Source organism: Xyrauchen texanus, chromosome 22, assembly GCF_025860055.1.
Source record: "Xyrauchen texanus isolate HMW12.3.18 chromosome 22, RBS_HiC_50CHRs, whole genome shotgun sequence".
Classification (NCBI taxonomy): domain Eukaryota; kingdom Metazoa; phylum Chordata; class Actinopteri; order Cypriniformes; family Catostomidae; genus Xyrauchen; species Xyrauchen texanus.
The window spans coordinates 30,914,617-30,941,748 of NC_068297.1; the positions used below are offsets into that span (position 1 = coordinate 30,914,617).

General features: G+C 45.2%; 1 protein-coding gene across 3 annotated transcripts in view; it reads right to left on the reverse strand.

Moving 5' to 3' along the window:
- LOC127662835 (uncharacterized) overlaps positions 1–27,132 on the reverse strand; it is a 59,191-nt gene that overhangs the window by 13,154 nt on the left and 18,905 nt on the right. For all 3 annotated transcript variants that reach the window (XM_052154200.1, XM_052154199.1, XM_052154201.1), the window contains exons 4-5: positions 23,424–23,544; positions 57–87 (exon numbers count right to left, since the gene is read on the reverse strand). In XM_052154200.1, coding sequence (XP_052010160.1) covers positions 57–87; positions 23,424–23,544 — 152 coding nt within the window. The remainder of the gene's footprint in view (positions 1–56; positions 88–23,423; positions 23,545–27,132) is intronic.

Consider the following 27,132-nt stretch of genomic DNA (forward strand, 5'->3'; position numbering starts at 1 on the left):
TAGATTTCTCCTCTTTAACAGCTCAATTTTGCATACATAAATAACAGTGTACATACCTTGCCACTGTACTCTAAAGCAAGATGGGGTCTGAAAGCAAATTGACAAAGATGTTAGAAATTATCCAGTTCATTTAACCGTTTTCTTTTTTAAAGCTTTAAAAATGCATACAAATTATCACTGTTTTTAAAACAATAATCCTATGTAAAAATATGCATTATGCAATGTTGTATTTTAAATTAAACAAGTGGCATCCAGATAAAAACAGTGTACACAACTTGAAATTAAAGGTCAAGTTGAAATCACTGCTTTATGCACAGTACTTCACAGTGTTTTCTAGTTAAATACTGCACATTTAGATTATATAATGTAAGTAATCCTTGCATTCCACAAATACAAAACAATTTCAAATGTCTACGAGCAGCATGATAGTATGCTATTCTGAATATAGCAAATATGTCTGTCTCAGAATATTTACTGTACAGATGTGAGAGATGTATGCACATGTTGTGTATTATTGATTAGCAAATCCATATCATTGATTACGCCTTGGGGACTTGGTTGACTCTTTTCCATAACTGTAACTATAAGAGAATGAGAGTGTGAGTGTGTATATGCAGGATAATATCACATAATACCACATAGTATACTAAATGGATCATACAATATAGATATATACTGCATGCTAGAGTATGAACAAGAGTGCAAATAATGAAATACTATCAGAGAAGATCAGGCAAAACCCAGTTGGTAGATATTTATCTGAATCAGGTGTGGGCAACTATTTTGGTACATGGGCCAAATCAGGCTTAAAATAGTTCATAGAGGTCACATTGTATTCTTTTTTAGATACAATGATCCACATTGATTTGATTTTTGTATCTTTTAAGCCCAGTAATAGTTGTGTACTCAACTGTGTTTTCTGAAGTGTATCTGTGACTAATGGGACTATTCTGCAATTGCCTAAATTATTGTATTGCTCTACAAAGGTAGATATTTGTCAACCAGGCATTAAAAAACTGAATGAAGGCTGAGCTTATTATAATTATTTTCTACTTCCCTGTTAATGTATTATTCAATTTAACACTCTCTATATCAGAGGTCTGTTTTAATAAAAAAAAAAATTTTTTTAGAAAATTATAGAACTTTTAATGTTTGTTGCGAAGCGGGCGAGTTTACTTATTTTATACTCAAAACATTACCCGTTTACACACTAAAAGTGTCATGATGCGGGTCTCATCAGTGGTTTGACTTTCCATTCAGCACACAACTGAATAACACAGGCTGCATGACTATGATAAATGATTACGGAAAGAGTTAAATTAACATGTGAAAAATACAAATACATATTTGTAAATTATGTGTGTAAATGATACTTTTAAATCTACTTTTATATTTAATTTCATTACTGAGAAGGTTTACCTGCAAACTTAGTAGCAACAAACACCACAAGCAGCCTCAAGAATGGACACAGAGTGGCTGTATAACACTTTTCCTTGAGCAGAATATTGCACTAGAGTTCACCAAGTTTGTTCTTAAGAGCACACTCATGTGCATGGTTGCCTGTTTTCACAAAATAAGTATAATGTTAGGCAGAATATTTCCAATTTGCGCAAGTATAAATCTCGAATTGGGGGTGTTGCGTATCTTATCTGGCAACCCTGAGCATGCTTGTGGAGGTGCATTAGGTCCCAATGCAATGTAAGTTGCCCAGGTCTAGTCTTTTTACATATAGTTCTTGATAGTTTTTAACATTAAAAATGCTTCACACTTTTCTCATTTTTCTCATCTCTCAATCACATGCAGCTTTTTACAATGATGGGACATTTTTATAAAAACATTACAGCTTACCAACTGACACATCATACCCCACTCTCTCCCATCTTCAAATTTGTCTTGATATTACATTAAATGAGGACGTAAGCAACTAATCAGTTTGTTTTTCTCATCTGCTCAATGGTAGATCAGTATTTGTAGTCATGTAATTCGTAATGGTATAAAGGTGTGTTGCTTACTGCATTACATTTTCTATACAACCTACTAAAAATCAATATGTGAAACAGTTTAAAATATGCATTAATTTAATCCAGCATTATGCATGCAGTCTGATCAATTAATTACTCAAGAAAGGAAGGTTAAAAATAGACTAATTTGTTATTTTTTGGCAAATGTAGTATGCCATTATATGGGAATTATATGCATACAGAAAATCTGCATACTTCTCACAGTATGCATAAAGTACTGCATACTGCAGTACCATATTTACTGTATATGATGTAGCGTCTGGAGGAATCAATGAAGGATAATCATTAACTCAGCAGGTCCATGAAAACAAGAACTTACTGTTCCAACTCCCTAATTACTGCAATAGCGCCGACTAGTCTCCACGAGCACAATAAATGTATTGACAAAGAGACAAGGAACTATTGACAGGAAATCCTCGTGACTGCTAAGCCCCCCCTTTCCCATATGACTCGCCTCACACCGCGTGCTTTACCATGTGAGATCTTGAACGTAAAAATGTGGGTGTGTGTGTTTTCAGTTTTAAACTTAGAAATGTATTTTCTAGTGAAATATGTTTTAATCCCCGTATGTTTTGTGTGTCTGATGTTAGATCAAACTAGTAAGACTGTCTAGTAGTGTAGTAAAACTAGTTATAGTTAATAAGAGGCCTTATATTTAATAGCCTAACAGTGTAAACCCATTTTTAAGGGTACCAAATATACTTTTCTTGGTATCAAATTAAACCTTACGATTTGTCCTAGCCGAATTCGAATATAAGATCTCCGTAGAATGATATTTCGGCTATGTTTACCATCTTTTGAGTCATTCAGCCCAAAATCTCTTACCATCATAAACACAGTCATAAACATGCAAATGAGTGAGACGGGACAAAGGAATCATTCTCCTGCCCAAAGAAAGGAGAATTTTACGACCTCCAAAGGAATGCTCAGACAGGGCTGATTCTCACTCAATTCTTACTGAGAAGGAGAAATGAACACTTTTTAATCCTATATATTCCATATACATATATATATATATATATATAATCCATGTGATAAAAATATTGACATGTATCTAATGTGCCATCTCACATTTTCCCTTAAATGTGCTTGATCTATGTTTTCTTGCAAACTCTAATGCGTTAATGTTTCAGACTTTGCATACCATGGTTACCCGAAATCATATGTGTGGCATATTTGGTCTCTATAACTTGGTATTTCGAAGATTGAAATGACTGTGTACATGATATGTCGATAACAACAACATATTAGTATTACAAGTATATTTCTTAGTTTTCTTTCTTGCACATGCAATGAGAAATGTGAGAACAAAAGAGCAATAAACCAAATTCCCGCCTGGAACCCAAACCCTTCTCATTGGTCGAGCCAATGAGAGGTGGGACATGTTTTCTAAGGGTATAAAATTGCTGCGCCCACTTCCTCTCACTCTCTTAGTCCTCTTTATCTCTCTTACTTCCCTCATCTTCTTACAGCTTAGTTCTTCTTCCTCGCTCTTATCTTCTTCCTCCTTCTTGCTTCCTGCCCTCTTGCTGAATGATGCCGAACTAGGAGGCCCTCAAGGACTCCCAAGCGTGCGCCAGGCTACGGCCTTGTCTTTCCATTCACCAAAGATCCTCTGACTCCCACTGGCTCTCTCTCTTCTTCATTCTACTTGGTTGCTTCCAACCCTCAACTTACTTAATCTCTCCTCTTCTGCTGAACATTGCAACTTCTTGGAACAATCCTTCAACTCCATGCTTTGGAACACCGAACCGAAATCCTCTGTCTCAAAGAACGCCACGAGGACCCGACATGCGTGCAGACTTGCTCAGCGACACACAGAGTTCCTTTATGCAAGTATTATTTCACCTGAAATTCAAACGCGTTAGAGTGTGTAATTTCCTTGCTGGCTTCAAAGGGTTAATTGTTGTAATAAGTGGCTATCCTTAATAATCTCTTTATTTTCCTTATTGCTTCTACTCTGTTTATTTTATGTTTATTTTATGTTTACTTTATGTTACATGTTGAGTGTCTGTTTGTCAAGTGTAGTGATATATTCTAGTTATTTGTATTAAACCCAATTATATGCTTGATTGTCTGTGTTTGTTGATCATAAAACAAAGCCTCTTTAATGTGCGATTTTAAAGCTACGAGCTGATATTATCAAAGTAAGTTAACGTGCTTTGATGAGTAAGCTTATAACTAAGAATGGACCTTCAAGGGAATTGATCAGAAATATTTAGCAAAGCTGTTCTCTGGACGAAATGACTGGTTGCGTAGCCTATGGGTCAATTCCATTGAGGGTTTAATTAAATTAATATAGCCTGTCTGCATATAATGTATATTCCTAATTAATTATAATTAGTTGTGATTAATTATCTATATATATTTGAAGCAGACTCCTGGACTATATAAGCCCTTTTTGGGGCGTTTTTACAATGTGTATGGGTATCCGGGTCAAATCGTCTGATTAATCATTGATTACGATCATTGAAATTAATTATACATTTCCCCAAACCTGACCTGCATACCCTACAATGAGTAGTACGGTTATGTGCTATTGCAAAAATACTCCTCCTTTCCTCATGCCATCAAATGGTAAACACATGACTCATGCAGGAGCAACTGCCACAAAAGCTTTAGGCTACGTTTAAAAAGCAAATAGACAATTATAATAGACAAATACAATAAAGTGTGTGGTGAACCATGTTGGCACCAAAAATAACAATCTGCTTCCTTTATCTAAATCATCAAGTGGCTCACATGATATTTCATAGTTTATCCATTCATATTCATAGTTCTGCTATAAAGATTCTATTTTTACTACATAAAATACTGAGATGCAGTTGTAAAAAAAAGAGCACATGTAAGTATAAAGCTACATACAATCCCACTGGCCAGCACCTCTGCTTAATTTAGGCAGAGAAATAGTCTGTTTCAGAATGCCACAGAAATAGCCCACCTCAGCTAGACTCAGTGAGGCATGCGGATTCATTACAGTGGCTGTCACAACAAATCCAAGCGCACGTGTGCTGTGATTATATCAGAGGTGCCTAATGGACCTAGTGGAAATGTGCCACCTAAGCCAAAGATATGGCTCTGTGATCTGCTCACTTCTGTTTGGCTGGAACTCTTGGCATGTGTAAGAAGTATGGCACTTTTTGTCTGGGCAACACTTTGCCTTTAGGGTGTTTAATGAGAATTGTCATAGTGATATTGGATTGAAATGTATTCCCATGTGTGGTAATTTAGTCACTATGTGGTCTATAAGAGTGGTTCTCAACTGCTTCTGCTTATGGTCCAAGATTTTAAATTGAACATCAAATTGCGACACTTGATTGCATAGTGCCGACAGTAATAATTTTGAACAGTGTTGGGCCTAACAACTTTTATCTTTGTTGCAAGTGAACCTGTCCTGAATGTAGTCTTGGTCATATTTTCTTTGATCTTGCATAGTTATGTCAAGCAACATTTTCTTGTTGGTTTCTGCCTTCCAGTGGAGGCCATGGATAGAGAGGAAGAGAGGGATGGTGGTGGTGGCGTAGTGGGCTAAAGCACATAACTGGTAATCAGAAGGTTGCTGGTTCGATCCCCACATCTGCCACCGTTGTGTCCTTGATCAAGGCACTTAACTCCAGGTTGCTCCCTGTAATAAGTGCACTTTAAGTCGCTTTGGATAAAAGCATCTGCCAAATGCATGAAATGGATGAATGAATAGGTTGTGTGGAAAATGCTGAAGAGTGACGAGGATGGTTCGTGAGAGCAGCGAAAGGTCCGGAGGGTGGGACGTGATCTTGCTGCACGTAATGATAAGACTTGAAGGATCAGTAATTGAGTTCAAATTTGCAGTAGTAGACTGGAGTGGGAGGGGAGGAGGAATAGAGGTCTCGGCGGGGGAGGGGATAGTGCTCCGCAACTGGAGGTTCTGTGCAACCTTGTTAATAAAACTACATTTATAACAACATGCATAAAAAGGGTGACTTTCATGCTATACCTGACACATAATGAGCCATTTTACCTCACATGTTATAAATGCTTAATAACATTTATTAAACATTAACAACCTATGAAAATGTTCCTCAATGTAAACTGGACAGATATAAAGAACTTATTGAAGAGTTGCCAATATTAGAAACCTATGAATATGAAGTTCATTATGGTTTAATGGTCAACAGGATTTATTATATGATATACAATGTGACTGAGCATGAAGACCTAAAAAGTATTTTTCCAGAGGACTTTCGGTAACAAAGACTGGTTAAGTTGGGACACCACTCAGGGTAGCACCATTCTTTTGACATCAATGTGACAAAGAAAGTGACAACACAATTGAGTCAAGAGATTACAGTTATTTAAATGAACACAAAGCTGAATATAGCAAAATTACATAACCCAAATTTTATGTCACTGTGATAATCTGTTTTTGCTGCATTATTGTCACGTACGCACTGCAGCTAAATTCGGTTGTCAATTTACCTTTTAGTGCTTAATCCTGTTGTGTACAAACATGCCAACCGCATTTGACAACCAAATTAAAAGAATATTCCGGATTCAATACAAGTTAAGCTCAATCGACAGCATTTGTGGTATTATGTTGATTCCCACAAAAAATGTTTTTGACTTGGCCCTCTTTTTCTTTAAAATGCAAGTTATGTGGGTTGCAGTGAGGCACTTTACAATGGAAGTGAATGGGGCCAATCTGTAAATTTTAAAATACACACTATATCAAACGTATAGCCACAAGACATAAACAATATGTATGTTAACAATATTATAGTGTGATACAATCTCTTACTAACCTTTTCATTGTAAAGTTATAGCCAATTTTACAACTTCATTGCCATGATGATGTAATGACTTTTCAACAAATCAAAAATACTGAAACAACTGTAAAAATGCCAAAACAAACAACTTTACAGCTCAAATAATACACACATTTTAACAGAGGAATTAATGGAAGTGCTTTTGTGCGATTATAAGCTTAAAGTTTCTGCCTTTAAACCCTCCAAATATTTACTTCCATTGTAAGCCTTTTTTTAGTCTTAATTAATTGTTGTGGTTACCAAATTTATGGCGTAAATGCTGTCGATTGAGCTTAACTTGTATTGAACCCGAAATATTCCAGTAACTCATGAAAAATTCAGATTGTGACAACCTTATTTTCAAAAAGTTAATGGATGGGGATGGAACTGAACAAAACAACTAGTTATTAATGGTGTGATCGATAGCACATATGAGTTGCTTCCGTCTTCTCCTGGTGTAAAATCACACAAACAGAGGAATGTGTTTGCACACATTCATACACTCCAGTCTCTCTCAGCTCTGCGGTCTCAGGGTAACCCGTACATTACAGTCCAGCGAGAGCATACACATTGTTTAAAGGGATAGTTCACACAAAAATGGAAATTATCTCATTATTTACTCACCCTCATGATATCCCAGGTGTGTATGACTTTCTTTCTTCACCAAAACACATTTGAAGTAAAATAGAAAAATATCTCAGCTTAGTAGTTCCTTTAAATGCAAGTGAATGGAGATTTCTCTTTTGAAGCTCTAAAAATCACAGACAGTCATCATAAACGTCATTCATACAACACTCGTAAGTGACACAATTGCTTTTCATGCGAAATGATAAATATTTAAGGATTTTTTTATCTCTAAATCATGCTTCCGGTGAGCAGTGGTACGTGCGTGTGACGTAATCTCATTAGCATGCGATAGCTGAGGCAAGTGCGTCACAGCCGGAAGAACAGCGCTGTTTACAAGTGAGAAGGAGGAACGCTGTACAGTAGCTTGGTTGGTATTGATTTAGATCAGTATTTATCAGTTTCTTTACTCATAATTGTGTGTTTCTGTGCTTCTCCTAGATGTCTCAACCAAGTGTAGAATGTCAGATTACGTCTGTATCATGACAACATGAAATCATCACACTAGAGACTGCTTGGACTCCACCCTCTTGTGAAGCCTAATGGAAGTGATGGTTTATAGTTAAAAAGTACTTAAATATGGATCTTTTTTTGCACCAAAAGTGACTGTGTCACTTTAGAAGGCATTCATTTAACCACTGGCTTCATATCGACATTTATGCTGACTGTCTGTGATTTTCTTTCAAAAGAAAAATCTCCATGAACTTGCATTTTAAGGACCTACTGAGCTAAGATATTTTATTTTTCAAATGTATGCTGGTGAAGAAAGAAAGTCATACAAACCTGGGATATCATTAGGGTGAGTAAATAATGAGCGGATTTTCATTTTGGCGAACTATCCCTTTAACAACAGCCTCTTAAACGAGCATAAACAAAACACTGCAGTTCTGTTGACCGCAGCTAACTAAACATTGCCATAGGACAATATGTCCCTGGTGGTTAAATTCTTTATTAAAAAAACAGTGAATTCAAAACAGGTTAAACTGGTGGCATGTATGTTTCTTGTTCACAGGCTTTGTATGTGGCATTTGAAATGAATCATGAATTAGGGCACTTTTTTATATTAACATTTTATTGATTAAAAAAATCATGAATGATGAAACAGAACATACACACACAGAATCAAATGATATCAAATCATATGTCCCTCCAGCTGAACATCCCCCCCCCAACACTACAAACATCCAGTGGTCCAACAGAAAATGGATGTATACAAATACAAAAAATAATTAATTAAAACAGACTGTCATGGCTACTGGCGCTGGCTCTTGGACGGTCATGGCTACTGGCGCTGGCTCAGGGACGGTCGAGGCTACAGGCGCTGGCTCAGGGACGGTCGAGGCTACAGGCGCTGGCTCGGGGACGGTCGAGGCTGCAGGCGCTGGCTCGCTGACGGTAGGGGCTGCAGGCGCTGGCTCGCTGACGGTAGGGGCTGCAGGCGCTGGCTCGCTGACCGTGGCAGGCGTAGGCGCTGGCTCGCTGACCGTGGCAGGCGTGAACTGGGGAGCAGAAGCCTTTCTTCTCCTCCTCCTCCTCGTGCTCATTAACCCCACACATGACAGTGCCAAATGGCATCCATCCCTCCAAACTCAAACAGTCCATGTATGCCTATGAGAACTCCCCCGAAAACGTTGTTGTTAGATTGCTCAAGTCTGGTGTTTCTATACATAATTTGTGAAACAGAATTACACAGCAAAATATAATCTATAAAACAAACTCCACCCAATAGACGGAATAAGCACAAAGAGCATGTAGCTTCATCCATAAAACTTTCCTGATGATGTGACACTCTACATAATAAACTCCAGCCACTAAGTGGAACCAGCACCAAAAGAACGCCCAGATTCTTCAAACAGTCAAAGAATGTTCAGTGAGCTGCTCCACTCAGCTGCAACATGAGTGTGAACAAATTACTTACTCCATTGACTTTGCAAATAATGTCCACAAAACAAACTCCAGCCAATAGAAGGAACAAGCACAAATAATAATAATAATTAAAAAAATATATTTATATAACGCCTTTCCACAAGCTCAAGTTTACTTTACACTCCATATAGATTTAACAGAACAAAGTACATTAATATACATTTCAACAGAACTTACAATCTCAATTACAAAGGGGGAAATAAAATATCAATCAGTAATAGACAGATAATGCGCTAAGAAAAGATGTGTTTTAAGCTGAGATTTAAAGATAGAAATAGAGGGGATGTCATGGAGGCTCTGAGGTAGAGAGTTCCACAGTTTAGGTGCAATTACACTGAAGGATCTCCCACAAAAAGTGGATAGACAAATTCTTGGGACAGACAACAATTTGGAATCAGAAGAACGAAGAGTGTGTGCTGGTGTGTATGGATGCAGCAGATCACATATATAATGAGGTGCCAGAACATTGAGAGCTTTGTATGTCAGGAGAATAATTTTAAACTTAATACAGCATGAGACAGGCAGCCAGTGAAGACTAAACAAGATGGGAGTAATGTGGGCAGAACGCTTGGTGTTAGTGAGAGCATGTAGGTTCATCCATAAAACTGTCCTGAAGGTGTGTTACTCTACAAAATAAACTCCAGCCGCTTGGCAGAACCTGCACAAAAAGAACGTGCAGATTCTTCAAACAGTCAAATGAATGTTCAGTGAGCCGTTCCACTCGGCTGCAACATGAGTGCAATCAAATGAATGAATCACTCCAATGTCTCCACAAGAAATACTCCACAAAACAAACTCCAGCCAACAGGAGAAATAAGCACAGAGAGCATGTAGATTCATAGACAAAACTGTCCCGAAGGTGTGCCACTCTACAAAAAAACTCCAGCCGCTAGGCAGAACCAGCAGAAAAAAAAGCATGTAGAATCTTTAAACAGTCAAGCGAATGTTCAGTGAGACAGTCCACTCAGCTGCAAAGTGAGTACAACGAGATGACTTTTTCATTCCATTGACTTTATGAAGGACATCGCTTGCTGTGGGCATGTGAATGTTTTACGGCCATCCTTAGCATCTATTCTCAATTTTGCCAGGAATATCAGTGCAAAAGCGACCTTAAGTTGGTGTAAAAGTTTCTTGCATTCCTTGAATCGATCCTGTTCTCCCTTGTCGAATTTAATCTTTTAATGTCTCCATATCCAGAGGATTTAGAATTATTTGCCATATTGTTCTTCTAGAACAGTTATGGAACAAAGTGTTTCGAATCTCGCCGGTTTATGTCATAAAAAGTATTAAAACTAGCAAAGTGCGCAGAGCTCGCCGTTCACACGTCCGATCCTCACATGGCGTCACGTGACTTCCACGAATTAGGGCTCTTTTTTATTATTATTAATATGAGTATGACAAATTGTAGTTATTAAGCATTTATATAATGTAGGTTAATATGCTCACTATTTGACAAGTATTGCATGCAAGGCACCCTTTTCATTCATGGTGTTATAATCAGTGATTTTTAATGCATTTGTTAACATTTACATTTACATTTATGCATTTGGCAAACGCTTTTATCCAAAGCATTTAACAGTGCACTTATTACAGGGACAATCCCCCCAGAGCAACCTGGAGTTAAGTGCCGTGCTCAAGGACACAATGGTGGTGGCTGTGGGGATCGAACCAGTGACCTTCTGATTAACAGTTATGTGCTTTAGCCCACTACGCCACCACCAATAAATGATTAATCCTGTAAAGTGTTAACAAACAAACTTTTGACCACTGTTGTTAGCGCTATTGTTTTGTGGGGAAAAAATTAAAAATTAAAAACATTACTGCACAGGGACTAAAAACGATTCAAGGAGTGAAAACCAAAAGCTAAATCTAAACAAAATTAACCAGAAACGGGTACAAAGTGATTTTCAATTGTTCCGAAGTGAAAAGTTAAATGCTGGTAACCGGTTATAACTGGCTAATTTTGTTGCGATAATGTTTCATGAAACCAATGGCCAAAGTTTTTTTTTTTTACAGTAAATGTACTGGAATTGCACTTCATATTGCTGAAAAACATGTGCTTTGATCCAGAAGGAAACTGCTGTATCAAACATTTCATTGCCTAATTGCCTGTTGTGGAAGTAACATGCTATGAATGAAGACCTTTTTAACAACTATACTGTATATAATTGCTACATGTACATGCTCAGCTAATCCAAATACAAGGAAAACATTATAAGAGGTAAAGAGTATATTTCTCAGTTGTTTCCAAGTCTTGAATTATTGTGAGATAAGATGCATTAATACAGATTTGATGTTGTTGGGTTTTGACTGAGAAGCAGATCTTTGATTAAAATTGTACTTAACTGTTAATTAACTGCATGCTTGTTATGATTTCTATGCTGATAAATCCACCACACAGGAACAAAATGAATTGCTTTTTTCTTTTTTTTTTTTTTTTTAGCTTATTTTGCTGAGGAAAGTGTCTTATTTTGGGCTTGTTTTTCCAGACCAGGGCTGCGTTTCCCAATAGCATCGGAAGCCTAAGTAGATAGTATAAACCATTGGCGCCAATGGTCTCTACGATTACATTTGTATTTCACCCACTCCTTAGCACAGAGTACTTTCATTTTAAAAACAACATTATTAACCTTACTTTCATTTTGTTCTAACCGGTTACCATTTGGAAAGGAGATTGTGGAACTTCTGAACTGGAACGAAATAATTGTGTTTTTGCTCAGAACGAACTTAAATGAAAAACCTTTAGTTTTTAGTCCCTGTTTATGCATATATTCCATTCAATATATAATTCTTTACATATACTTTATGGTTTGAAAGTCACTTTTTCATTCTTTGCTTTTCTTTTCGTTCCTGTTTTGGTTTTGTTTAGTCAATATACTGTATATGTCAGTGTGTGGTTATTATGGTCCTGTTTTAATTAATAATGACTAGGTGTTTGGTTTGCACTGTTTTGGATTGTCCTGAGCAGACATCTGATCGGACACAACATGGTAAAGCTCTCAACTACAAGAGCACTTCCTGCCTCAACACTGAAAGATTCAAGAGCCAAATGCACTTCCAATTCACTCCATGAGCCATGAACATTCCATAACTGATTATTTCAAATGTAAATAACTACATGTTGGGGTTTCTATAAACTAATTGGGCTGTATTCAGCATGTAACATTTGATTCAATAATGGCTGGCAGTCAGTGTAAAATTGGGATTTTCAACCATAGCTTTTTGAAAAAATATAAATAAGAACACCAATGCTTTTACAGAATTTTAAAAGTAGAGCGTTTCTTTCATGCTAACAATTCCTATTTAACTCATTTCACTTCACAGTCTTTCTTCTAACAAAATACAATTATTTAAACTAAATAAATTTCAGTTGCATTCATTAATTCTTTTTTTAAACAAGCCAATTTAATAAACAAGATAATACAGTCAGCCGGTCCTTATTGCAAAATAATAATTATCCTCACTATCTACTTCGTGCGAGGATCTTGATCTCACTGTGGAGTTTATTTTGACATAATGACCATCTCACAGTACAGAACATACTTTCTGAGGTGTGTTTAAACCTAAATGATTCATCTGAATGAGCGTCAACTTCAACCATGACTACTGCCCTAGTTGGCTGACAGATCTTGAAGATCTAACCTGTTCAGGTTTCCAGAGTTACCTGACCCACTCTGTAAAAGGGATTACATACAAATTGTGTTGGCTGCTATCTCAATTTATTGTTCTCTGAAATATTATCTTTTTAGAGTATCCATCCATCCATCCATCTTCAACCGCTTATCCGAAGTCGGGTCGCGGGGGCAGCTGCTCCAGCAGGGGGCCCCAAACTTCCCTATCCCGAGCCACATTAACCAGCTCTGACTGGGCGACCCCGAGGCGTTCCCAGGCCAGTGTGGAGATGTAATCTCTCCACCTAGTCCTGGGTCTTCCCGAGGCCTCCTCCCAGCTGGACGTGCCTGAAACACCTCCCTAGGGAGGCGGCCAGGGGGCATCCTTACCAGATGCCCAAACCACCTCAACTGACTCCTTTCAACGCAAAGGAGCAGCGGCTCTACTCCGAGCTCCTCACGGATGACTGAGCTCCTCACCCTATCTCTAAGGGAGAAGCCCGCCACCCTTCTGAGGAAGCCCATTTCGGCCGCTTGTACTCGCGACCTCGTTCTTTCGGTCATGACCCAACCTTCATGACCATAGGTGAGGGTAGGAACAAAATTGACCGGTAGATCGAGAGCTTTGCCTTTCGGCTCAGCTCTCTTTTCGTGACAACGGTGCGATAGAGCGAGTGCAATACCGCCCCTGCTGCCCCGATTCTCCGGCCAACCTCCCGCTCCATTGTCCCTCACTCGTGAACAAGACCCCGAGGTACTTGAACTCCTTCACTTGGGGCAAAACCTCATTCCCTACCTGGAGTACGCACTCCATCGGTTTCCTGCTGAGAACCATGGCCTCAGATTTAGAGGTGCTAATCCTCATCCCAGCTGCTTCACACTCGACTGCCAAGCTGATCCAGTGAGAGCTGAAGGTCACGGACCGATGATGACATGAAGACAACATCATCTGCAAAAAGCAGCGATGAGATCCCCAGCCCACCGAACTGCACACCTTCCCCACCCCGACTACGCCTCGATATCCTGTCCATGAATATCACAAACAGGATTGGTGACAAAGCGCAGCCTTGGCGGAGACCAACCCCCACATGGAATGAACTCAACTTTGTGCCGAGGACCCGGACACAGCCCTCGCTTTGGACGTACAGGGATTGGATCACCCTAAGAAGGGACCCCCCACCCGTGCTCCGCAGCACCTCCCACAGTCTCTCCCGGGGACCCGGTCATACGCCTTCTCCAGATCCACAAAACACATGTAGAGCGGATGGGCATACTCCCAGGCCCCCTCCAGGATCCTTGCGAGAGTAAAGATCTGGTCCGTCGTTCCACGGCCAGGACGAAAACCGCATTGTTCCTCTTCAATCTGAGGTTCGACAATCGGCCGAACCCTCCTCTCCAGCACCTTGGAGTAAACTTTACCAGGGAGGCTGAGAAGTGTGATACCCCTGTAGTTGGCACACACTCTCTGATCCCCCTTTTTGAAGATGGGAACCACCACCCCGTTCTGCCACTCCTTAGGCACTGTCCCAGATTTCCACGCAATGTTGAAGAGGCGTGTCATCCATGACACCCCCTCCACATCCAGAGCTTTCAGCATTTCTGGTCGGATCTCATCAATCCCCGGGGCTTTGCCACTGCGGAGTTGTTTGACTACCTCAGTGACCTCCCCCATGGAAATAGAATCTGATCCCCCATCATCCTCCGGCTCTGCCTCTACCATAGAGGGCGTGTTGGGATTTAGGAGTTCTTCAAAGTGTTCCTTCCACTGCCCAATAACCTCCTCGGTTGAGGTCAACAGCGTCCCATCTTTGCTGTATACAGCTTGAATGGTTCCCCGTTTCCCCCTCCTAAGGTGGCGGACGGTTTTCCAGAAGCACTTTGGTGCGGACCGAAAGTCCTTCTCCATGGCTTCTCCGAACTTTTCCCACACCCACTGCTTTGCCTCCCTCACGGCCGAGGCCGCAGCCCTTCGGGCCTGTCGGTACCTTGCAACTGCCTCTGGAGACCTCCGGGACAACAAATCCCGGAAGGCCTCTTTCTTCAGTCGGACGGCTTCCCTGACCACCAGTGTCCACCATGGTGTTCGAGGGTTACCACCCCTTGCGGCACCTAAAACCTTGAGGCCGCAGCTCTCCACCGTGGCTTCGGCAATGGAAGCTTTGAACATTGCCCACTCCGATTCAATGTCCCCAACCTCCGCAGGGATGCCTGAAAAGCTCCACCGGAGGTGTGAGTTGAAGATCTCGCGGACAGGGACCTCCTCCAAACGTTCCCAGTTCACCCGCACTACTCGCTTGGGCTTCCCAGGTCTGTCCAGAGTCTTTCCCCACCCCCTGACCCAACTCACCACCAGATGGTGATCGGTTGACAGCTCTGCCCCTCTCTTTACCCGAGTGTCCAAAACATATGGCCTCAGATCTGAAGACACGATTACAAAATCGATCATCGACCTTCGGCCTAGGGTGCTCTGGTACCACGTACACTTATGAGCATCCTTATGTTCGAACATGGTGTTTGTTATAGATAATCCATGACTAGCACAGAAATCTAATAACAAACATCCACTTGAGTTCAGATCAGGGAGGCCGTTCCTCCCAATCACGCCATTCCAGGTGTCCCTGTCATTTCCCACGTGTGCGTTGAAGTTACCCAGCATCACTAGAGTGATTTTAGAGTATCTATAAAATAAATTATTCGCATTCAAGTTTAATGTCATCCTCTCTCCATGACACCAACAAGCTCTCTCCTTCTTTGGGACAATCAGGTTAAATGCTTTAAGTCCCCAATGATTGCCAACAGTTGGACATACATGTCCTGAAGTGTATGCGATAGTGGCCTAACAAAAGACTCCCTCATCATGTTAACTCATGGAGGAAAGAAGACACCCGAGTCAGAGTGTCCCAGTAACATTTGAAACCTTGAGACTCATGTAACACAAGTCACCTTACCTCTTTCTTTATATATAGCACACACTTGTGGCTCAATACGACAGATTCCTAATGCAGCTTGAATAAACAGCTTTAAAATTCTGTAGAATTCTAGAATAAGCACTGAATTTAAAGAGAACTAATAAAATCCACTCTAAAAATGGTACAATTGTGTAGTTGTGGCCTAAAAGTGGTTAAACAAAATTCTTTGAGGAACTATTTAAAAGTACTTTCATTGGTTTAACCCAGCGTTTCTCAACGGGGGTGGTACCAACCCCTAGGGGGCGTTTGGACAGTGTTGGGGGCGGTGTGAACGAGGCAGCAGAGAGGGGGGCGCTCAGGCACAAATGGGAGTACTCAGAGGTACTCAACAGGCGGCCTGCGCAAAAATCTTTTCAGCTCTTCTCCTTAGCCTATGTCTTCGTCTTGCTCGGATTACTGCTGCCACTTCACCAGGAGGATATGCCTGGAGAGCCGCTTCCTAAGTTACACATGCTGTTAAAAGGCGGAGAATTTTCAGCGCAAAATAGAGGCGCGCTTTCACTGGCTTTTTCTGTACATAACGCGGAATACATAATTAGGCGCATAATTAGTGCTCAGGGCTCACACTAATGACCATAATTAATAAAAAAAAAGTGCCTGTTTTTGACGTCGTTTTTTCTTCGGTTCAGTTCAGGTGGCCGAGCTGTTGTCGTCTTTGTTCGTCATTTGAAATCAAATGACCGTTTGTAGGCTATTCAAATTTGAAGCCTAGTATTGCCTAATTGAGTGCACGAACGACCGCTGCTTTTTCATTGGCCTTTAGGTTAGTTACGTTATTGTTCACGTAATTGGTTCATCTTCAAAAAATTTGTGTGTGAGCCTGAATTTGTTTGAATTTTTAAATACATTTGCAATACCTTTCAAACAATCCATGTGTTTTTGCATTTTTTTCAAAACACAATATTACTCAACTTGAGGCTTTTACGTGTAGTTTAAATACAATAAGAAACGTCTAGGTTACGTATGTAACCTCCGTTCCCCGATGGAGGGAACGAGACGTTGTGTCAGAGAAGCGACACTAGGGGTCTCTCTTGAGCGCCGATATTCACCTCTGAACTATGAAAAAAGGCCAATGAGAGCCCCCGGACATACGGGTATTTAAGCGGCGCAAATACGGGAGTTCATTCAGGATTTTTCTGAGGAGCCGGAAATGGTCCGGCCACAACAGGGGCTCGGCTCAGCGACGTGGCAGGGGAGACACAACGTCTCGTTCCCTCCATCGGGGAACGGAGGTTACATACGTAACCTAGACGTTCCCCTTCTGTCGCTCTCTCCACGTTGTGTCAGAGAAGCGACACTAGGGTCCACTTAAAAAGAGCCATGCGCTGAGCCGTGTACGTGATCCGCTGATACAGGAGCGAGCAGGTATTCCTACGTGCAGAATGACCAACTGTATCAGGCTGCACGTACCCTTCCCCAATGCCCCATTTAAGTCATCAGGATTCCTTATCGTTACCCTGGAGGGGGGAACAAGGTGACGGCCGCCAACATGGGAACGGGCCAGCCTGGCTGGGCCTCTTTTCTCTCTATGTTTCTTGCATAGAGCAACTACGGCCGGGGCCCTTACACGTATTGAGGGAAGGGGGTCTTAGCCCTTATTAGGGTGGAGAAGACCCTGCAGAGGCCACACCTACCCGGGAGGGGAGGCAAATTTTGAGTGGCAAATACATGGCCTATACTTAGGTCTTATGCGGAACAGTAGTGCGGTGGTAGATCCAGCCTCGCAGAGGGGGGAAGCATACAGCACGGCACGCGAGGCAGCTGTAACTCTCGTGAGGGGACAGAACCATGGTTTTACACACAGGGGGAGTCCGAACAGGAGGCCTGACTCAACTCGGAAAAAAGGCTACAGTTGAGGCTAGTCAACTGACTCAACTCGGAGATTGTAGAATCTTGTAAAAGTCTTAGGTGTTGCCCAGCCCGCTGCTCTACAAATGTCTGCTAGGGCAGTGCCCCTAGCCAGTGCCCACGAGGATGCAACACTCCTGGTGGAGTGGGCTCGGACCCGCAAAGGGGGGGTCACGGCCTGGGTGTGATAAGCCAGGGAAATGGCATCGACAACCCAGTGGGCGAGTCTCTGCTTGGAGACAGCATTCCCTTTCTGCTGTCCCCCAAAGCAGACGAAGAGCTGCTCAGAGCGTCTGGTGCTCTGTGTGCGGTCCAGGTAAATACGTACTGGACACAGCAGTGAAAGGGCTGGGTCTGCCTCCTCCCAGGGCAGCGCTTGCAGGTTCACCACCTGATCCCTGAAGGGTGTGGTAGGAACCTTGGGCACGTAGCCCGATCGCGGTCTTAGGATCACGAAAGTGTCCGCCGGACCGAACTCCAGGCAAGTGTCGCTAACAGAGAACGCATGCAGGTCCCCGAACCTCTTGATGGAAGCGAGCGCGATCAGCAGGGCGGTCTTGAGAGAGAGGGCCCTGAGTCCAACTGAGTCAAGCGGCTCGAAGGGGGGTCTCCGGAGTCCCATAAGGACGACCAAGAGATCCCAGGAGGGAAACAGGTTAGGCTGGGAGGGAGTCATCCTCCGGGCACCTTTTAGGAACCTGACGATTAAGTTGTGCTTACCAAGAGACTTGCCATCTACCGTGTCGTGGTGGGCCACGATAGCGGCAACATACACCTTGAGGGTGGAGGGGGACAGCCTCCTCTCCAGCCTCTCCTGAAGAAACACGAGCACTGACCTAACTGCGCACTTCTGCGGGTCTTCGGCTCGGGAAGAACACCAGTCCGCGAACAGATGCCACTTCAGGGCGTAAAGATGCCTGGTCGAAGGGGCTCTGGCTTGGTTAATAGTGTCTATGACAGCCGAAGGTAGGCCGGCTAGATCCTCCGCGTCCCGTCCAGGGACCAGACGTGGAGATTCCAGAGGTCTGGATGCGGATGCCAGAGCATGCCCCGTCCCTGAGAAAGAAGGTCCTTCCTCAGGGGAATTCGCCAGGGAGGGGCTGTCATGAGGAGCGTGAGATCCGAAAACCACGTCCGGTTGGGCCAGTAGGGGGCCACCAGAGTGACTTGCTCCTTGTCCTCCCTGACCTTGCATAGCACCTGTGCAAGAAGGCTCACTGGGGGAAAAGCGTACTTGCGCAGCCCCGTGGGCCAGCTGTGCGCCAGAGCATCTGTCCCAAGGGGAGCCTCTGTGAGGGCATACCAGAGCGGACAGTGGGAGGTTTCCTGGGAGGCAAACAGGTCTACCTGGGCCTTGCCGAACCTGTCCCAAATCAGCTGGACCGATTGGGGGTGGAGCCTCCACTCTCCACCGGGCAAGTTTTGCCTTGACAGCGCGTCCGCTATCACATTGAGGTTGCCGGGGATGTGAGTGGCGCGCAGTGACTCCAGTCGCTGTTGACTCCAAAGGAGGAGACGACGGGCGAGCTGTGACATGTGGAGGGAGCGTACTCCGCCTTGGCGATTTTTGTAGGCCACCACCGTGGTGCTGTCTGTCCTGACTAGGACATGCTTGCCACGAATCAACGGAAGAAATTTCTTCAGGGCAAGAAAAACGGCCAGCAGCTCTAGGCAGTTGATGTGCCAGGGCAGCGGGCCTCGGTTCCACCGGCCTGCGGCTGCGCGCCCGTTGCACACGGCGCCCCAACCCAATTTGGAGGCGTCGGTTGTAACCAGAACGTGACGGGACACCTGCTGCAAGGGTACTCCTGCCCGTAGAAAGCAGAGGTCTGTCCAGGGTTTGAAGGTTTGGCGGCAGACGGGGGTAACTTCCACGCTGTGCGTGCCGTGGCGCCATGCTTGTCTCGGGACTCAAGTCTGGAGCCAATGCTGAAGTGGTCTCATATGCATCAACCCCAGTGGCGCGGCCGCGCGGAGGATGCCATATGCCCCAGGAGCCGTTGGAAACATTTCAAAGGGACCACGGTGCCTGGTTCGAAAGAAGCGAGGCATTCCAGCACTGACTGAGCATGCTCGTTGGAGAGACGTGCTGTCATTGAGACTGAGTCTAACTCCAAACCGAGAAAAGAGATGCTCTGGACCGGGGTGAGCTTGCTCTTTTCCCAGTTGACCTGAAACCCTAAACGGCCGAGGTGCTCGAGCACCTGGTCTCTGTGTGCGCATAGTAATTCCTGCGAGGAGGCCAATATTAGCCAATCGTCGAGGTAATTGAGTATGCGTATGCCCGCTCCTCGTAGCGGGGCAAGAGCCGCCTCTGTGACCTTCGTGAAGACGCGAGGGGACAGAGACAGGCCGAAGGGGAGGACCTTGTACTGATACGCCTGGCCGTCGAACGCGAACCGTAAGGGTCGATGTCGAGGGCGAATTTAGACGTGGAAGTACGCGTCCTTCAGGTCTACCGCTGCAAACCAATCTAGATGCCGGACGCCAGATAGAATTTGTTTCTGGGTAAGCATTTTGAACGGGAGTTTAGACAAGGTCCGATTGAAAACTCGCAGGTCCAAGATCGGTCGTATGCCGCCGCCTTTCTTGGGTACAACGAAGTAAGGGCTGTAGAAACCCTTCTTCGTTTCGGTCGGAGGGACAGGCTCTATCGCGTCCTTGATTAGAAGGGAGGCGATTTCCTCGCGCAGGGAGTGGGCATGTTTGCCGTGCACTGCAGAGGAACGAACTCCCACGAAGGGGGGAAGAGACCTGGCAAACTGAATTGCGTAACCGAGTCGGATGGTCCGGTGCAGCCACCGTGACGAGCTGGGCAGTGAAAGCCATGCCTCTAAGCTCCGTGCTAGGGGCACCAAGGGGACGAGTGTTTTGGACGTATCCGGCGGGGCTTCGCAGCGGTGCGGAACAGGTAACGCGCCGTCGGGAGGCGCTGTGGCGTCCCGAGGCTCTGGTGCTGAGAATAAACTCAAAGCACTTACCTTGTTCCACACACCCGGAAGGGGGCGGGTTCGTGACTGAGGAGGAGGTCTGATGCTGGCATCCTCTGTACTCGTCTGAACCGGCCGGCCGGGGAACAGTCGTGGGGCTGAGGGCGGAAGCACCGCATCCTGGGCACCAAGACTGTTGAGGCCTGAAAGCAAAGTGCCGTGAGAACAGCATTTGCGGGCCATTTGACCCAGAGGTAAAGGAAATAGCTCTTTTATTGAGAATTTGGGTACCGCAGCCCCCATCAGGGGGTGCGGCAAATGAAAAAACAAAAGATTCTCCTCCCGACCCTCCACCGGGGGACGGAGTGGTCTTACCACCTCCGGAGCTATCTTCTCGTCCTCTGGGTCCGCTGTCTCAGGGACGCTTGGGAGCCTTCTGGGTCCTCGAAGGGGTCCGTGAGGCAGGGGGCGTATGCTTCCTGCGGTTTGCTCGACGCCGGGGCTGAGAGCTGGGCCCAGGTTGGGGTGGAGCAGAAGGTCTTCTGGCCGCGGGAGGATGCCCTCGGTGAGCAGGTGGGGCCTGGGCCGTGGCGGCAAGCTTGCGGCGCGGCATGATGTGCGAAATGGCCTCCGTCTGCTTCTTCACCAGGGAGAACTGCAGGGCAAAGTCCTCAACGGTGTCGCCGAAGAGGCCGAACTGGGAGACAGGGGCGTTGGGGAAGCGAGTCTTGTCAGCTTCACGCATCTCAACCAAGTCCAGCCATTGCTGACGTTCCTGGACCACCAGAGTGGCCATCGTCTGCCCGAGTGCCTGCGCTGTGACCTTCGTCGCTCTCAGGGCGAGGTCGGTCGCTGAGCGCAGTTCCTGCAGCGTGTCGGGATCAGGGCCACCCCCGTGCATGTTGCGAAGTGCCTTGGCTTGGTGGACCTGCAGGAGAGCCATGGCATGCAGGGCGGAAGCGGCGCGTCCGGTAGCGCTGGAGGCCTTCGCGGTGAGCGAGGATGTTGCTCTACAGGACCGGGAATGGAGTACAGGGCGGCCCCGCCAGGTGGTAGTGCTTCCAGGACATAAGTGGAGCGCAACAGCTCTATCCACCTGGGGGATCTCTGTGTACCCGTGGCGCGCTCCGCCGTCGAGGGTGGCGAGGGCGGATGAGCAGGTGGCGGTGCGACGAGTGGAGAGGGGTGCTCTCCACGAAGACGTCAGCTCATCATGCACCTCCGGGAAGAAAGGAACCGGGGGGGGGGGGGTGAGGCTGTGAGCGGCGCCCCACGCCCAAGAACCAATCGTCCAGCCGTGATGGCTTGTGGGGAGGATGGAGGGTTCCAATCCAGGCCCACGCTGTTGGCTGCCCGGGAAAGCATATCGGACATCTGTGCGTCGGCCTCCTCCTGGGCGTGCAAGCCCGAAGGCGGCAGCCCAGAGGAGCCCTCAGCATCAGAGCCCACGCCATCCGATGTCGCGGCGAACTCATCTGCTTCCATCGCAAGAGGGTAGGCAGACTGGCTGTGAGGCGAGTCGCCGCCACCTCGAGCGGGGACGGGAGTCAACGAGCGTGCCGGAGCGCGGGTGGTCCGAGGGGGCGTAGCCGGCGGAGCTGCACCCGCTGCCATCCCCGAATCGCCTCCATCGCCAGCCGCATCATCCTCAATCCCGTGGGAAGAAGGAGCGACGCAGGGGGCGGCTGGAGTGGCTTGCTTACGGTTGTAAGCAAGCCGCGACCGCAACGTTGTCATGGTCATGTTCTCACAATGAGAATGCTCTCGATCAATACACATGCTTTAAGAAAAATAGGCAAGACTGGCTCTAGTTGGGAAGATTGGAGCTACGTCTTTTACAAGAGTGAATATTTCTTGGGTTAGACTCACTTTTGAAAGTAAAAAACAAACAAAATTTAAAATAAAAAAACTATAAACTATGTTATTTAAAATAGTAAATTGTTAAAACTATATATAAAAAAAAAAGACAATGAAGATGTCCAATGTTATTCTACAGAAAAAAGGCTACAGTTAATTTATCACCAGTTGACTTTTAGCCTCTATAGTGGAGCATGTTGTCACACCATGTTGTGTTAGTTGTCATAAAAGGAGCCTACAATTATGGCCTTTTTGGGTATATTTAAACAGAAAACAATTAATAAAACAGCAACCATTTACAATGTAAAATACAGTAATAGCAAGCCATTGTTAAAGCAAACAGAATTTGTAATGAATACATTTAATAAAATTATATAAAACATGTGACAACTTGTTCAAAAACTCTTGTCCTAAGAACACAGTTCAACCATTTGGATTAAAATCTTTCTTCATATAGTTGAACCTTGCTTGAATGTATACCAGTGTGGTTTGATTTTGTTCACATGTTAGGCCTGAGCTATTACAAAAATGTTGATAATGGTATTTGGAGGATTAATTTAAGTATTTAAACAATCATTAGGGTAACTTTTGACTAAAAACCATATAGTTACTGAGATATAGCCCTAGTGACAACTTGCCATGTGACACTTAGCCTCGGTCTACCCTACAGTTACTTTATTGCATTGGACTACACTTACATGTCATCATTATATAATAATAATTTGATTATAAAAATAATCATGATATATCATAATTTAACATTTAAACAGATTATTGCCAAAATCAGGCTGGTAAAAACAATGTGGCATGCTAAATTTTGGCAACCTAGTCTTAATGATGAGTTTTAGATCCCTACCTCTTGCTCATGATGCAAAGCTGAGCCAGTCTCTCAAGATCCTGGGCCTGTGAAGTCTGTTCCGATAACTCCTCTTGAGACAGACATCCTGACGTGTCCAGTAATTCGTCTTCCTGACACACTGATTAAAAAAACTGAGTCAGAAACCTCCCAGGCAATGCAAATACAGTCAAAGACGCACATGTACAGAGACAACAAGACTGACAAAACAGAAAAAGACAGAGAGATAGGGAGGGAGAGGGAGGGTCAGAGAGGACAGACAAGTGATTACACTGTTTCCACACCCACACATACAAGGAAATGCAAAAAATTATTTTTTTAAGACCAAACTAAATTGGGGTTTTGTGACCTTTAAACTATATTTATTAGCTTTTGAAGCCAAGTAAGTAACAAAAAGCAGCACTGTTGCTAACATAACTACATTTTTCAGTGACATGAACTATTTTCAGATATTTTCAGAATAGTGTATCTTGTCCAGTAACAAGCAACTTTTTCCAGTGAGACTTTACAGCCTATACAGTCAGGTTTAGGGATCCAATCCCATATTTGAATCAGTATTGGCTCCACTACTGATGTTTTTCAGCGACCGACCTTGTCAGTTAAGGTTGCTAGTTTGCAGCTGTTGTTTGTAACAACCGTTCCCCGTCTGTCGCTCTCTCAATGTTGTGTCGGAGAAGTGACACTAGGGGTCTCTCTTGAGCGCCGAATATGCCACTGAGCTATGAAAAAAGGCCAATGAGATGTTGGCAGATAGTATTTGCATACCCCAGGTACATACGGGTATAAAGGTGAGGAAATACTATGAGTTCATTCAGAAATTTTCTTCAGAGCCGATGGTTGTGCATGCTGTTTGCTACAAGTCACACATGTTCTTGTATTCCTCTGTTGGATTGATGGCGCATTACAGCGGCTTTCTCCTTCCTTGCACGGCAGTGCAGTTGCCCCTGGGTGCTTCGACAGTTCAGAAACCAAAACTCAAAGAGTTACTTAAAAGAGTGATTTTCTCTAAAAGAGTATATTTTCACTAAAAGAGCAATACACATACTATTCAGGACATGTCTTTCTAAAGATGCCTTTGCTCTCTGCTTCAGACGGCCACAGGCGTTGTCTCGTGTGTCTGGGCAGCGATCACACAGAGGCTGCGTTTGTGGATGGTTCATGCTCTCACTGCGAGGGAATGTCGCTGCGAGGGAATGTCCAGCTGCCCCCCGCATTGCTGCTTCTTCCCACGGGATTGAGGACGGTGCAGCCGGCGATGGAGGCGATCTGGGGATGGCAGCGGGTGCAGCTCTGCCGGGTACGCCTGCTCGGACCACCCACCCCCAGGAACGCTCGTTGACTCCCGTCCGTGCTCGAGGTAACAGCAGCTCGCCTCACAGCCAGTCTGCCTATCCTCTGGAGTTCGAAGTGGATGAGCTCCCGGCTGTATCCGAGAGCTCGGCATCTGACGCTGACGACTCCCCTGGGCTACCGCCTTCGGACCAGCACGCCCAGGCTGAGGCTGATGCGCAGATGACCGACATGCTTTCCCGGGCCGCCGCCAGCGTGGGGCTGGATTGGAACCTTCCATCCTCCCCACAGCCATCGCGGTTGGATGACTGGTTCCTGGGGTCTGGGCGCCGCTCACAGCCTAGTCCCCCCGGTCCCATTTTTCCCGGAGGTGCATGATGAGCTGACGTCATCGTGGAGAGCACCCCTCTCCACCCGTCACAAAGCACTCGCTCATCCGCTCTCGCTACCCTCGACGGCGGAGCGGCCCACGGGTACACGGTGATTCCCCAGGTGGATAGGGTCGCCCTGTGCTCCCTTCCAAGGCCTGTAGGACAATTTCCTCGCTGACCGCGAAGGCCTACAGCGCTGCCAGACATGCCGCTTCCGTCCTGCACGCCATGGCCCTCCTGCAAGTCCACCAGGCCAAGGCGCTCAAAGTTCTGCATGGGGTAACCCTGATCCCGATGTGCTGCAGGAACTGCACTCAGCGACCGACCACTTGGGCAGGCGATGGCCACGCTCGTGGTCCAGGAATGTCATCTATGGCTGAACTTGGTCGAGATTTGTGAGACCGACAAGACTCGCTTTCTCAACGCCCCTGTCTCCCAGTTCGGCCTCTTCGGCGACACCGTCGAGAACTTCGCCCAGCAGTTCTCCAAGGTGAGGAAGCAGACGGAGGCCATATCTCACATCCTGCCCTGCCGCAAGTCTGCCGCCAAGGGCCATGCCCCGTCTGCTCACCGAGGGCGTCCTCCTGCGGTTAAGGAACACCCTGCTCCGCCTCAACCCGGGCCCAGCTCTCAGCCCCAGCGTCGAGCACCCCGCAGGAAGCAGATGCCCTCCATCTCACTGACCCCCCTCGAAGACCCGGAAGGCTCCCAGGCGCTCCTGAGACGCTCGACCAAGAGCTCGAGATATTAGCTCTGGAGCTGGTAAGACCACTCCGTCCCCCGGTGGAGGGCCGGGAGGAGAATCTTTTGTTGAATTCATTTAAGCATTTGCCGGCCCCCCCCCCATATGGGGCTGTGCCACCCAAATTCTCAATAATAGAGCTATTTCCTTTGTCTCTGGGTCACCTGGCCCACAAATGCCGTTCTCACGGCACTCTGACGCCACAGTTCAACAGTCCCGGCATGCTGGACGTGGACTCCCCGCCCTCAGCCCCATGACTGTTCAGCAGCCGGCCGGTTCTGACGAGTCCAGAGGACATCGCTACAGGACCTCCTCCTCAGTCACCAACCCGCCCCTGCCGGGTGTGCAGAGCAAGGTAAGTGCTTCGAGTCTTTTCTCAGCACCAGAGCCTCGGGACACACCCTTGCCTCCCGATGCCGTTTTACCTGCTCCGCCCCTCTGCGAAGCCCCGCCAGGTACATCAAAATGTTCTCACAGAAACACATCTTGACCTGTGTCCGGCATCTAGATTGGTTCGCAGCGGTAGACCTGAAGGACCTGTACTTTCACGTCTCAATTCTTCCTCGACTCCGACCCTTTCTACGGTTCGCGTTCGGCGGCCAGGTGTCTCTGTCCCCTCGCGTCTTCACGAAATTCGCAGTGGCAGCTCTTGGCCCGCTCCGAGAAGCCGGCATCCGCATACTCAATTACCTCGATGTCTGGCTCATACTGGCCCACTCCCGAGAGTTACTATGCGCGAGAGTTACACCTTTACGAGATATTACAATCTCAGGGTTGAGTCAGTTTCATCCCGTGTTTTTTCAGGTCCGAGCCAGTAGAACTCGGTAACACACAGATTGGCTGGCCGGGTGAATTGCTTGCATATAGCGCCCTTTCCCTCGGTTGAGGTAAAATTGTGCACTTTTTCTCCCAGGAGATCCCACTCCTCGGATCCCTGGATGATTCCTCCCTTGCCCTTGTGGGTCCGCAGTTCAGAAACATAGAGAGAAAAGAGGCCCAGCCAGGCTTGGCCCATTCCCAGGTTGGCAAGTGTCGCCTTGTTACATTTACATTTATTCATTTGGCAGACGCTTTTATCCTTTGTGTCTGTCATCTTAAGGAGACAGTGGTACAAAAAGTGCCATACTACAAAGTTTCACTATCATCAGAATAGTATACAAAACAGATTTAAGTGCAACAAGAATTGTAAATATATATATATATATATATATATATATATATATATATATATATATATATATATATATATATATTTTTTTATTTTTTATTTTATTATTATTTATTTATTTATTTTTTTCATTGACCT